Genomic DNA, 14,056 nt, shown 5'->3' with positions numbered 1-14,056 from the left:
ACATGCTGTCCTAATCACATCGTGCTAGATGTGATGGTGTCTTGGAATAGGTTATTTCCACACCTGCAAACCAGATCTCGATGAGCAAAACAGGGTAAAGTAAAAAAAAACAATTATGCAGAATGTCAAAGAGCAAACTGAAGTCTGTGCTGATGCTCCTGCAGCACAATGTGAAGGAGTCACTGGGGGCAGAGTTGTTAGAATAACAAACAATATCTAAATCGAGGCGAAATGTAAAAATAATAATTTTCTAGCTCTTGTGTACTGAACTCGTGCTACAGTAAAGATACAGGAAGGAACAGTTGTTAACATTCCCTGCGTGACCCTAAGTTTGCACTGATTCAGTAACAATTTGAGTTTAATAGTCTCTAATAGACTCCAATGTGAAGTATGTTAAATGGAATCAGACAACATTTCAGCCTGTGCTGTAAATATGAAGTTAAAGTCAGCAATGAGCTTAGTGAAACAATGATCCACTCTGCTGAAGTGTCTATGTCTATGTGTGGCTAATTCAAATCAGACCTTTGACCTCTGAGCAAGAGGTTTATTTCGTCAGTCCTCTGATTCAACAGTTTAAACCCAAAGAAGATGACAAAAGTTTTGAAATGTAGGGAAATGATGTCAAAAATTGAACCTACAGTGCACTCATACAGCGATTCATGATAACAAAATACATACAGTTATTTGATGAGCCAAATAAACAGTAAAAAACACAATAAGAAAAAATGAATAATGCATGGAGCTTTACAGCAGTGGTCTGAGAAAGCTGTTCTGTCTGCCAGATGGAAGTTGTTGGTTACAGAAATCAGACTAAATTTTGTGAATATAAAATCTCTCTCTCACGTAATCTGACTAATATTATGTAGATCTTTTTTTTTTTTTCCAGAAGTCATAACTTGTTCACTGTGAACATACGAGCATTTGACATATGAGAAAAAGGGAGGTTTGTAAGGGAAGGGCAAGCTTGTCGTGTCTCTCTGTTTGCTTTCCTCAGGCTTTGAGGTCATTAATCATAGCGGTCAAATCTACAGCAAAACAATTGAGCAAAGGAAAACACAGACAGAGAGAGGGGGAGAGACGTGAGGGGCGGGGGTGGTAGGTAGGGGAGGGTGAAGGTGAGAGAGAGGTGGAAAGCTACAGTTTGATGGAGGAGAGGGGGAAGGAGAGAAATTTTGAAATAGATTGAGGTTTGAGAAAGAGAAGGGGGACAAGTAAGGCCTGTACAACTGACGCACTTGACACCACACTGCTGTTTGCATAGCAGAAATGCAAATACATGAGAGGGAGAAAGAGAGAGAGAGAGAATGAGAGGGAGAAAATAAAGTGGGAGAGATGCTATAAATAGCTTTGTGTTTGTGTAAAGCCAAACCAATGTCAGTTTGATGCAGGAAGTGCACCACAGTCATAGAGGTTATAGAACAACTGTTGACTGGAACACAGCATATCAGAAATGTGGCTTTCCAAAGCCTTCAGACAAGGACTCGCTTCTATAGAGGCAACTCAAAACTTACAATTGTATCCATTCGTAAAAGAATACGTTTGTCTTAGTAAATGATATCATAGAACCCTTTTAAAGAATTATGATTTGGGATTTTTACTTTTAATGAGGAGAGTGAAAGTGGTTCATTTTATACTTTATTCTACATACAGTTTAGAGTTTGAATCCTGTCATTCTTAACACGTTTATATTTCATGCTGTACCTCAAACTGTGTTCACTGATCTTCTCCAATCTGTGGTTTCGGTTTCGTGTTGAGTTTGTACAAAAGTTGCAAACACATCTGTGAGTTGCATATTGATTTTAGAAGATGGAATCTATTGGGTTTTTATTTGTTGGTTAATTTTGCTCTGGAATATTCCAACAGCTAAACTTCTTCCAGTACGTTGTTCTAATCTAATAACATTGCTCTCTTTTTCCCAATATCTGTATGCATATAACTATAACTATAACATATAGCAAATACAGTTGTCCCTCACTATAACGCGGTTCACTTTTTGCGGCCTCGCTGTTTCGCGGATTTTTTTTTTTTTACAGTGTACTGTACAGTATGAACGTGCATTGTGTTCGGCGTCCTGATTGGCTAAGGGAGAAGTGTTTAAATAAGAGAGAAATGTGAGAAAATATTAATGCCTGTCTGAGAAAAGTGTATAAGTGTGTGGTTAGGGGTTTTACGGCCTTAAAACATGTATAATAATTGTAAAACATAAAGCTGATTACTTTGCGGATTTCGTTTAAACGAGGGACCACTGTGCAGTGTTTTTTTGTAATGCCATAGACAAATAAACTGGATATAATATGGATCACTTAAGTCTGGCCAATACACAATCAATACTGAAATCAGTAACACAGCGGTGCATCGATACATATGAAACATTTCAGACACATTCCTACTACAACAGTTAGTTTGCATTCTGTGCTACAGTGGTGCTAACCTGCATTGATCTACACGAGAGGCTTTTCTCGTAAGGTCGCTGCGAGCCCAGCTGTGCTTTACTGTATGTACTGAATACCAAATCACACAACCGGTAACTGCAGCTAGGGATGTTTTAGATTTAAAGTAAGATGAGGCAGGAGAGATGGAGAGAAAAGGACTTAACCCTCCTCCTAGTCTCTTTTCATGGTTACAGTGTGCGCCTCCCTAGTTTTCCACCCCAGCGTAACTAATCGCATGTCAGTCAATGTGCCGATGGAAAGAGGCAGCAGTCAAAATACCTGTGTCAGGACTGTGGTCATTAGAGCATTCAATGACTCACTGGCAGGCGAACACACACACATGTGAATGCACACACACATACATACAGACATAACCAAAGCACAGAGAGTATGGGGGATGGTGTGCTGTAAAGCAGATATGGATTGCCTATGTGTATGTGTGGATTTCTGTGCTGCTGCATGTGTATTTCACCTTTATGTGTTCCTTATGTGTGCGCATGTTTGCATACTGGTATATACGACTGAATGTGTGCACACATTGCATGCGTGCCTACGTGTTTGTGTAATGTATCCTGTCCAATAATACACACATTGATCCCGGCGAGATAAAGATAACAAAGTTAGACCTTCCATAATTTATTTTCCCATAACAGACCTGCTCAGCCACGCCCAGTCATATAACTCCATGCAGATGAAATATGGTCTTCATTACCTTTAAACCACAACATACAGAGAAAAGCAGTGAGGAAAAAACAGAATTGCCCTTCTTTCTCGACTGAAAGAGCACGAAATGAATTGGAGCAGCTGAGATTTTTTACATTACCATGACAAATACAGCGAAATGGGGAGGTGAGAGAGAAAAGGGAGAGATAGCGAGAGAGAGAGAGAGAGGGAGAGAGAGACACATGACGGCAGACAGAAAAGGGCAGATCAGACAGAAAGACCAAATTGTGTGAAAAAAAAAGAGAAAAAAAAATCAGCTCAATTTGTGCTCGACTGTAAGCTGTGAGCTGAGAGGAGAAATAAAATAAAGCATTTAGCTGGGGATCATGTTAAACCATGCAAGTGAATGAGTCCCCAGAGAAGAGTGTTCGCTCTCTCTCGCTTATGATGGACTTAATTGCCTCTATCAGTGTTAAGATATAACATTCATCTCAGGTTTATTGCTCAGCTTTATGGTCTTGTCCATCACACTGAGGGGTTTCAAGAGGCGGGCCACTCCTCAAATGGCACCTTAAAATAATGACAGATTACAGAGACAGATTACAAAGCAACAAAGAGAAGGGTAAAAAGAGAGAGAGAGAGAGAAACTGAGAAATAGACATTATTTATATTTGGACAGCATTTTACAAGAACTCTAGATGAGCAGATCTGATACGTGCGTGAGCCGACGAAGCATAATGGTTCTGATGGTATGCTGGATGGATTACTCTTTGGTTTCTGGATCTTTCAAAATGCATGGTTCGTCTGGCTAAAGGCACACACATCTCCCCCACCTCTGACCCCCGAAAGCTCTGGGTAGGTGTAGGGTTTCAGATGGCCACACAATCGTACCATTGTGCTCCTGTTAACACAATGAAAACAAAGCTAACACATTGCTGACATTCAACTCCCCCCACTCTGCCTAACCTTGACTTCCAACACAACTCAGGTGGAAAAGAAAAATTGATAATCAGGCAATACAGAAATCTGAAAAGAAATACCACAGCATACTGTTGGTAATGTGGAGATAAATGCAATGGATTTCATCTCCACACGGACCAAACAATTTAAGGATATTTAACATACAATCAAACATCCCGTTGGAGGAGCGTAACACTGACATATCATTTCATTTCTTTAAGATGTGGTTCTGATCTTCTAACAACAGGCTCCTTCTCATCACATGAAGGCTTGAGAACCATGTCTGCATGTTCCATTCAATCTATTAAATCCACTTGCATTATATCATAGTGCTTACCACACAATAGGAGCCTTTCAAGGGCAGTCCCAGAGGAAGCCAACAAAGGACCCTCTCTTTCAGAAACTAGTCTAGTAATTCAGAAAGAGCCAAACACCATTTTTGTGTATGTGAATCCTCTCCACCAGACCCACAAGCAGCAATTTTACCAAGTCAAGAAAAAGGAATAGAGCGTATAAGAGAGCAGCAAGATACCTGTTTTTTTTTTTCTCTCACAAGTGCCTTATTTAAAAAGACACCGGGTCTGCTGGAGAAGTGTCCTTCCATAAAAATAGTGACTCTAAGACAGAAAACGCACAGAGCTAGAAAGAAATACCAGGCAGCGATTTGAGAGCAAATGAGAGGCTGATTATATTCAATAAATACTCTTATTGTCATATACTATTGTGACATTTGCCACAGTGGTAATGTTTTCAGTCCTGTTTGCTGTCTTATGACCACAAGAGCGCCCATATTGGACAATTCTGTTATACTCCTGATTACATTCAGCAATAGTTTTTTATGATCCGTAGCAAGGTTTTCTTTTTCAATTTTCTTCATTTTCGAAAACATTGTGGTCATGAAAAAAAAAGAAGCTATGGTTAAGATTAGACAACTAAAACACATGGCTAAAGGCGAATGGTAATTGCAGATTTGTGATGCGACATAAATTCCAGGCTCTTGCACAAAAGACTGATGTTACAGCCTGAACTTTCAACATCTATGGCACATTACCTCCAGGATTGGCACTGGATACTGGCATTGGACATAAATCACGAGGCACCGAATTATCCAGGCAGGCCTGTCTGTCTGTCAAGTTTAACCTCCATGTGGCCATTATTAAAGACTTTACTATTGCAAATAATTAGATGATGCATATCAGAGCTTAATGACATTTCAGAGCTGAAACTATTTTACTAATCAACTCATTGTTTTATAAGCAAAAATGCCAAATATTCACTTGTTTAGGCTTTTTTAAAGTATCGATTTGCATGTAGATATAATGATGATAAACTGAGCCAATTGAAAATCGTCTGTGTTTTAGACTGTTGGTTGGACAAAACAAGACATTTAAAGACATCATAATGGGTTCTGGCAAAATATCATGGGCATGTATTAACGATTTCACAGAGAAAAAGCTGAACTGATTAATGTAGAAAATAGTCACTGTGTATAATGAAAACTGCCCTAATCTCATGTGTAGATCGAGCTACAGCGGCATGATAAACATATTTTTAATTATTATTAATTCAGTGAGACTGGCGCATTGGAAATTTTGAACTAACCATTCCTGTTCGCAGTCTCATTATGCCAGGGTGTTTTTCAAAAACAATGGCTGCCATTCCTTCATCAGCGTCTTTCACTGTGATATTTGATGCAGATCTTTTCTATTAAAATAAATTAGGAGGATTATGTAGCACTGGCAGAGGTAGGTACTCCCTGAATGCTTGATTGTTAAGAATGACTTTTTTTTTCTGCTCAACCATTTCTGCAGACAACTGCATTTATGACCTTTTTCATTCATATCACAATTATTGTCTCGCAGTAAAGCATAACTTTGGCTGTTTAAGAACTGCTTTCCCAAGAAACCAACCCGGTGTGCACAAGTACAGTAATAACACACAGTATAGCACCACCAGGAAAAAACCCCAGAAAACTTCTTTCTGTATTTGGGACCTCACCATGTATTTAAATCTAAATGCAGCATCCAGCTCTGTCTACTTCTGTCAATCGGGCTAAAAAAAAATTCACTGTTCTTTCATTCACTGCCATGCTGACTCCACAACCAACCTCTGCCACTAGCATTCAGGCAGAATTTTTTATTACCAATCTAATTGCACATTCCACCCTGACAAGAGCTCATTAAACCTTAATTATACACATGTTGTTTTCTACAAACATCTCCATTTGGGTCTCTCTGCCTTGTAATTGTTCAGCAGGGACAACCAGTTGAGATTTTGCAGATTGAGAGAGTGAGAAAGAGAGCGATGGAGAGAAAGAGAGGTAAAGGAAAAGAAGGGGGGGTACCAGAGAGAGAGAGAGGGTGGGGGAGTGTCTGGAAGTAGGTCATGCCTCTCCATAAACAAGGCATGGTTTCTAAAATAATATACCCATCCACTGGAAGTAATGCCAAACAACTGAGCGAATGTGGAGCTCATGTAATATTTACAGAGCACTAATACATAGATGGCAGGTCTTTTTCTCAGCAACCACCACCACCCCCCTTCCAAAGCCAGAGGTTTCTTTTTTTCATCTGTTTTTTTTTTTCCTCTTGCCATTTGAATTTCAGAGAAAGCCAACTACACTGATATCTCTGGCAGGGAGGGAGGGATTGGGGGGGGGTGTTAAGATGTTGAGTTTCCCTCTTTCTTTCTCCTTTCTTTTCTGCCTCTCCTATCTGTTCAAAGCTCTCTCTCCCTCTCTCTCTCTCTCTCTTTCTCCGTCTATCCCTCTTTCTCTCTCTCTCTCCTCTTCCTCCCTCCATTGTTCTGTGCGCATTGGCTTTGGCTGTGATGTTTTTCACACATTTGAAACATTTTAGCGAGGGAAAGTGGGCCTTAATCCAGACTCTTTGAGGCACGGGCGATGATATTACTGTGGAGAATCGGCCTTTTACAGACTTCTTTTAACTCCAGCTGGTGCTGTAAGGTCACCAAGCACTTGTTCGACGTCGGGGCCCAGCATGATGCTACTGGGCTCGGGACTAACTGGCTGTGTCGACTCTAGGCCAGGATTTCTGGGCTTTTGACAGCGTCTGACAATCCTACTGCAAGGGGGAAAAGACTGAACAGGGAAACCTTTTCAGCATGTTTGCAAGTCCTGTAAGAAAAATACTCAATGCTGAATATGTAGCCATGCAGGACATCGAAAATAACCCATAATTTACCCACCGTACCGTCATTTACACATCGTAAATAACTTACCTGATAACTAAATAGGGATGCCAGGGTACATAGCTGACATACTTAGAAAGGAAAAATATGCAATTTAGGCTCCGTTCTGTTCTTCCAGAGCGAAGCTGAGAGTATTTGAGACTCGATTCACTGGATCCATCTTTTCAAATGTTGCTCAAATGCTGCTTTTCTCTTTTCTATACAGTGAACTGAATATCTCTTGGTAAAAGGATGTCACCATGGACTTTCATATATATATATATATATATATATATATATATGAGGATAAGCTGTTAACTAGATAATAGATGGGTGGATGAGTGGATGGAAGTTTTCAAACTGTATTAGTGTGGACTGCATTGATGACATCATAAAATCAGATGCTTTTGACAATCTGTAGTGGCATGAAATGAGATGTCTATCACAGACCATCCGGTGTCACCACCACTTAGCACCAAAAAAGCATCATGTGTCCATGCTGTGCCTCTTCAGTCATCGCTCGGGACCTCCTCAGCCTGTCACTGTTGACACTTACTGTATGCATCATTGATATCCACCCAGCAGCAGAAAATAAATAGCCTGCCATCAGATCACTCCTGCTTTGCAATATTACAATTATCTTGGTGGGTTTTTATTTTTTTTTCTCACAGACTTGTTTTGTGTCTCTGTTTGGTTTGTTTATTCAGTTGGTTAGTTAAAATATTCCATTCTTAGCACAATTACAGTGGAACATCACTCAGTTCTCACCAACATCAAACACACTCACTGTACAGTGTGATGTGAGCCATGTCAAGATAAACAAACATGACATATTAAACAGGAAAATGAGTCATTCTTATTATCCCACCAAAATAAATCTGGAAAACACTAATTATAACAACCTGTGCCTGATCCTGACTGATTCATTGCTGTTCTCTGGCTGCCTGTGTATGTATGTACACTGTGTGTGTGTGTCACATTCTTCTCCTGCTGCTGCCTTAATAGGCAGTCTCTTAGATATTCGCTACAGAATTGCGCTCATGCAATATTAATATCACACCAAAATATGGAAGCCCCCACTCCATCTTTCACTCCCTACATAATTGACTATGCAAGGCTCCAAATCAGCTTGGAAAAAGAGAGAAAGACAGAGAGACAAAGCAAGAGAGAGAGAGAGAGAGAAAGACAGAAAGATAGAGAGAGAGAGAGAGAGAGAGAGACACGTATAAAACCAAGAGAAACAGAAGGAGAAAGAGGAGTTCTGAAACAATCCTGTCATCTCTGCGCTATAGTGGATTCTGAACCTTCACCCTATGTATCACTGTCAAGGCAGTGGAGCTAAAACAACAACAACAATAACAATAACTACAACGGTAGCTCAAACTGTTTGACTCCCTGCAAAGACTACACTGATGTTTATCCAAACGGAGCTAAAACAAACCTCCACTCCAGCAGTTTTGAGAGTCACTTTGGATCAACTTGCACACTCATCGTATTTCATTATTTAATTTCATAGTGTAGATCCCTTTAATTCCATTATCGATGACAATAAAACTTGAACACATTACATGATGCCTGCATGTAATTTACCTACTTTACCTGTTAAACCTCACTGACTCCCCAGTGCTGCGCAGCCAAACACTGTTTAAATCCACAGAATGTTACGTTGGGTGGGTGAAAGTAAAAAATGAAATGTGTATAAAATAATGCAAAAACATATTTCAATTTCATGAAATGGTAAATCTGTAGAAACATTAACTCTCACAGAATACATATATGATCATTTTAGATAGCGTGTAATAAATGTTTTAGACCCTGTGGGGTTTTTGACCACGAGTGGCACTATGGAGCAATGATTTATAAGTGGGTCTTTGTTTAATGTGTTCTCATGTATATGGACAAACACATACATGCAGATGTGGGTGACACAATACACATTCCAAGCAATGATTTCACACTATTCCACTGACCTATATGTGGTGGTAATGTGCCAAGAAATGTAGCAATGCAGCAACAGAAGGCAGACAGGAAGGAAACTGCTAGCAAATTGATGTGTACAACACAGGTTTGTAAATGTGTCATGATGAAGAAAATGAAAATTTTGATCTAAAGGATCCAAACAATGAAATTTGATGAGAAACATTAAATGTGAACTGAAACTTTGTAGAAAACTCCACAGGGCACTTTTAAACCAAACTGGTCTGGTTGCTTTGGATAAGACCCAGGCTAATTACCACTGGGTTCAAGTTCTGTATTTACTTAAAGTATCAGAAAGAGATTATTATTATCATATACTATATTAGTATATATATATTGCCCATACTCAGCATACCGAAAACACATAATGGACGTTATACATGTGCATTAATGATGAGGGACAGATTAATTTATGAATTCACAAATTTTCATATGAAATCACTAAAGTAAAGAGCACATTCTATTTTAGAGCAAAGATCCCCTTCAAAGCCACACATACAACCAAACCCCCCCCAACCAGTGTGTACATGCGGGGATGGCAAGATCACTGCAGAGCGCTGGGGGTCACGCCCTCTGCACTGAGCATTTAAAAAAATGAACTGCAGGCATTTAGAGCCATAATTGATGTTGAAAGAAAGAAAAGGAAAAGGTTGCGGGGGCAGAGATGGTGGTTGGGGTGGGGTGGGGGTGAGGGTGGGGAGGTGGGGGGTGGCAGTGCACCTTGACAGGAAACATAGAGGTGAAGAGCAGGAGTTGGAGGTTAGTTTGACAGAGAGAAAAAGAAGTGGTGGTGGTGGTGGTGGTGGTGAACAGGAGAGAGGGAGGGAGCAGGAGAGAGGGAGGGAGGGGTCGCTGCGGAAGTGCTAAGCCCACTTTTAACTGAACAGAGGGTGGTGAGTGGTGGTGGGGTGAGGCGGGGCTTGGGGGGGGGGGGTGGAGGGGGGGGAGATAGAGATCAGGGGAAAATAAAAGGGGTGTGCAAGAGGAAGGAAGAGGGAAGGAAGGAGACGATGGGTGAGAGGAGCTGTGGGGTGAGAACGAAGGGGGGCAGGGACCTACTGCACCTTGACACTTGCTCTCACCACAGCACCTGATAAGTGCAATGGAAAAACGCCTGGTTTCCTCCTGCATGTTAAGTGGTTTATATTCTCCTCCTCTCCATGCAGCCTGTAGCTACAGTCTGCTACTGTACTGACGCTACGCGCAGGTAATAACAGACAAAAGGAAATGACAGAAAACCAAAGAGTGAGGGAGAGACTAGCACCTATTGTCTCCTGTTGGACTGCGTTTTATTTATTTTACTTGACGGCTTCCAATCTGCGCCAGAGATGTGATCTTTAAAATCGGTGCTGTAAGAAAGAATTCAGAGATTTTTTCTTCCCTAACGTTTGTTTTTAACATGGCCCTCTTCATTTTTATAAACAATTTCTGCATCGAGATTTAGATGCAGAGCATAATTTGCGCAACAGTGGATCAGATGAAAGTGGATATATATCTTTACTACCTCATGCATGTACTGACAAGGAACTCATTCCCATGATTTGTAAGTGGGTCTCTCCACAGAACAGCATTAACAATATTCACTTTAGATAACGTATGATTCCAGGCCCTAGGAGAGGATGGGTTTCTTAGAAATGCTTTGTTAGCACTCCCCCCCTTGATAAATGATTGAGGACATGTGGCCTGAGACATCAATACAATCTCTGTTGTAATTAAAAAAGGTGCGCACCAACAATATTACACAGCTTTCGCTTTGTCTGTCTCTGTCTCTCTCTCTCACTCTCTCTCTCTCACTCACTCCCTCTCTGTCTCTCCCTCTCTCAACCACTCTTCCTCTCATTGAGCCCTGGAGCAGAAAAGAGATAATTCAAAAAGCACTTGCATGGAGTGAAACATGAAAAGGGGAGACATATGAAATTAAATTCTCTCTTTTCGCTCTATTGTTCTTTCATTTTGTCTCCTTTGTTACATAAATGCATAAAAGCAAAGCAAGCTAGATTCTAATTATGATTTTCACAATACTAAAAGATTTTCTCTTTTTAATGATTATTTAAAAAAATGAAAGAAAGGTGTCACAAACAAAGTAGACTTCCTGTTCCAGCACTTTGTCAAAGTCAAAGTACTGCGAGTGCTGCATCATTAAACTTCAAAAAACGTAATCTTTCTTTCTTTTTTCCAAGCAGCCTCATGAACAATTATATAATAAAATAGTTGAAAATGTTGACTTTGATGTCCCAACACAGCTGCTTTACAACAAAAGAAGTAGAAATAAAGGATAAACTACCAACATTTTTTAATTTCTGCACTTTATCAACATATGCTCTTTCTTTTTTTTCTAAACCCAGAGCAGGTCAGAAGCAGAAGCATTGTATCCAGAAAGCCACTGCATGCCTTTGTGAACACAAATACAGTAGGAGACGGTTGGTTGGTTTATCAGCTGCAGTGAAATGCGTCAGTGAGAAGCTACCAGGCGGCTACCACAAAAACCACTAAGTCAGATGGGCGCTTTATTGGGAGTCTTGCGGTAGCCAATGATGGTTTGAGAATGGGGGACTGAGCAGGTCTATCAATGAGCACGTGAAGAACCCATTGGGTGCGTACTGGATGTGGTGCAGGGTGGGATTATAGGATGAGGAAGAGGTCATGGTAGCTGAGGAACAAAAACAGTGTACTGATTCCTGGCCATGATTTAAGTCCTGATCATCTTTACCTGATCAGCACTCCCAGCTACTGTGCATCCAAGGGGGTGCATACTTTAGTCAAAATATAATGAAAATGTCAAAGTTTACACTGCTTCTGAATTGTCACTGTCAGCATTGCTGTGCAGATAGGGGAAGACCTCCCCTTTGGCTCTCACTGTACGGATAATGTTGGCATGTAGGTACATGTAGGTATGGATGAGACCACAGGGTGAGGGAGCAGGGGTGAGGGGGGAGAGCGGAGTCTTACCCCAGTAGAGGGCAGTCTCTTGCCGTCAGGGTTTGGGCGCATGGGCAGGGAACTGTAGAGCCTCACACCTCGATCTGCAGCACTGTATCTGCTCTGGAGGAGGAGACAGACAGAAAGAGAGAGAGAGTTTAAGTATCATATCTTCTTTTTACAGATAAGTCAGTGTTAAACATGGATGAGACACTTCAAAACACTATAATAAAATCACAATCAGAAGATCCAGATTTGAATTCAGTTTGTTTCAAACTTTGTTTCAAAGTTACCTAAGTTTTATTTTCTCATCCACAGTGCAAGGTTCAGACACACACACCGTAGTTCCTCTCATCGTCCCCTTTTTGTGAGTGTTAGTGTTTCATAAATTTCTGCCAAGTCGGAGAGCCAGCACACTGGCTGCCATGTTAAATCACATCAGCTCATGGTGATGTACCACACATAATAACTGGATAAGGTTGGCTCAGTAGCAGCACTAATGGAACTAAGCTGTTGTGTTTGGTAGTCAGGGTCCCTGTGCTCTGCTCCACTGTACTCTACTGACTCCATCTTCCTATGAGTTACACAGCTGATAATTGGAGTGTAGGGGGATTCAACACCTGCCGGCTCCTCCTTGTATTTTTCCATGTGGGTTTCAACTGCATAACACACAACCTGAAGGTGTGGTAGCAAAGTCCTCGGTAGTTGAGAAGCTAATGATTCGCAACAAGTGGTTCCTGCCAGGGAGAGACGGTGCAGCTCAGTGGGGTTCACACCGTGGCCCACAGCCACAGCGGGGGTACATCCCGGGATTCACTTTAAATCTCACTTTCTCAATCGCACTCCTTGTCTTTATCTCTCTCCTCACCTCACTCCCATCCCACTGCACCTCTTCAGTAACATCCGTTCAATAGTTTGCATATCGTTTCTGTCACCTGATTTGTACAACAGTGATAATAACATATTGTGTGTGTGTGTGTGTGTGTGTGTGTGTGTGTGTGTGTGTGTGTGTGTGTGTGTGTGTGTGTGTTAACTAATAAAATGAGCTACATCCTTTTCTCTCTGGTGTTGGAGAGTCTAGTTCTTTACGCTGTCTGCTGTTAAAATAAATGCTGCAACAGTAATGTGGAAACTGGTTTTCTCATAAATAAGATAAAAGATACATTTATATTTGGAAATGACTAAGGCTGTTGCTTGCTATGTATAGAGCTTAATGTCTTTGCAACACTTGATACTAATGAGGATGTGGTGTAAATTATAGGGGGAGAAAAAAAAACACAGTGCAGGAATCTAGAACAAATACCACATTATCTCTCACTCACACTTACTGTTTTCCTTTCTTTGCTCTCTCTGCCCTTCTTTTTTACTTTTCACTCTGTCACCTCATCAACACACACCCACAAACAAAACAAAAAAAAAAACTTCACACACTTGCACATACAAAACACCCCAACATGCATGCATTCAAGGGCGGGGCTTCAAATTGCTATGTAGTGAGACATGAAGTATCTTACTATATTTAAAATAAAATCAAAACTGGCCCTGTCTTTTCACTTTCAGTCAGTCACACGATGCAAGTAAACATCCAGTGTACATACGAGCATAGCAGGACTCAGCTTTCATGGTGGAACCACCATAAACCACACCTTTGCAGGCAAAGTATGCAAAAACCTATGTAACATAGTATGCATGAAACATATTCAAGAAAACTCAAACAGCATGATTTATACCCTATAAGTAGAGTTACATGCATAACAGTGTACAGTGTGTATTAAATAGAATGCTGGTCTAATGGCGTAGGCCTATCACAGACTGTGTACAGTGCAGGCTATCCCCAGAGGAAGAGTGAGAGTACTTGCTGTGTAAGGTTTTGATTTCCTGTGCTCATTATGAAAGGTGAAAACAGATGAGTAGAC

General features: G+C 40.8%; 1 protein-coding gene across 6 annotated transcripts in view; it reads right to left on the bottom strand.

Annotated features, from left to right (window-relative positions):
• tox2 (TOX high mobility group box family member 2) overlaps nucleotides 1-14,056 on the bottom strand; it is a 108,202-nt gene that overhangs the window by 45,220 nt on the left and 48,926 nt on the right. For all 6 annotated transcript variants that reach the window (XM_027279404.1, XM_027279403.1, XM_027279402.1 and 3 more), the window contains one exon: nucleotides 12,171-12,263. In XM_027279404.1, coding sequence (XP_027135205.1) covers nucleotides 12,171-12,212 — 42 coding nt within the window. In that variant the 5' untranslated portion in view covers nucleotides 12,213-12,263. The remainder of the gene's footprint in view (nucleotides 1-12,170; nucleotides 12,264-14,056) is intronic.

This window comes from Larimichthys crocea, chromosome VI (genome assembly GCF_000972845.2).
Source record: "Larimichthys crocea isolate SSNF chromosome VI, L_crocea_2.0, whole genome shotgun sequence".
Taxonomy (NCBI): domain Eukaryota; kingdom Metazoa; phylum Chordata; class Actinopteri; family Sciaenidae; genus Larimichthys; species Larimichthys crocea.
This window is presented reverse-complemented; position numbering and strand designations above follow the sequence as displayed.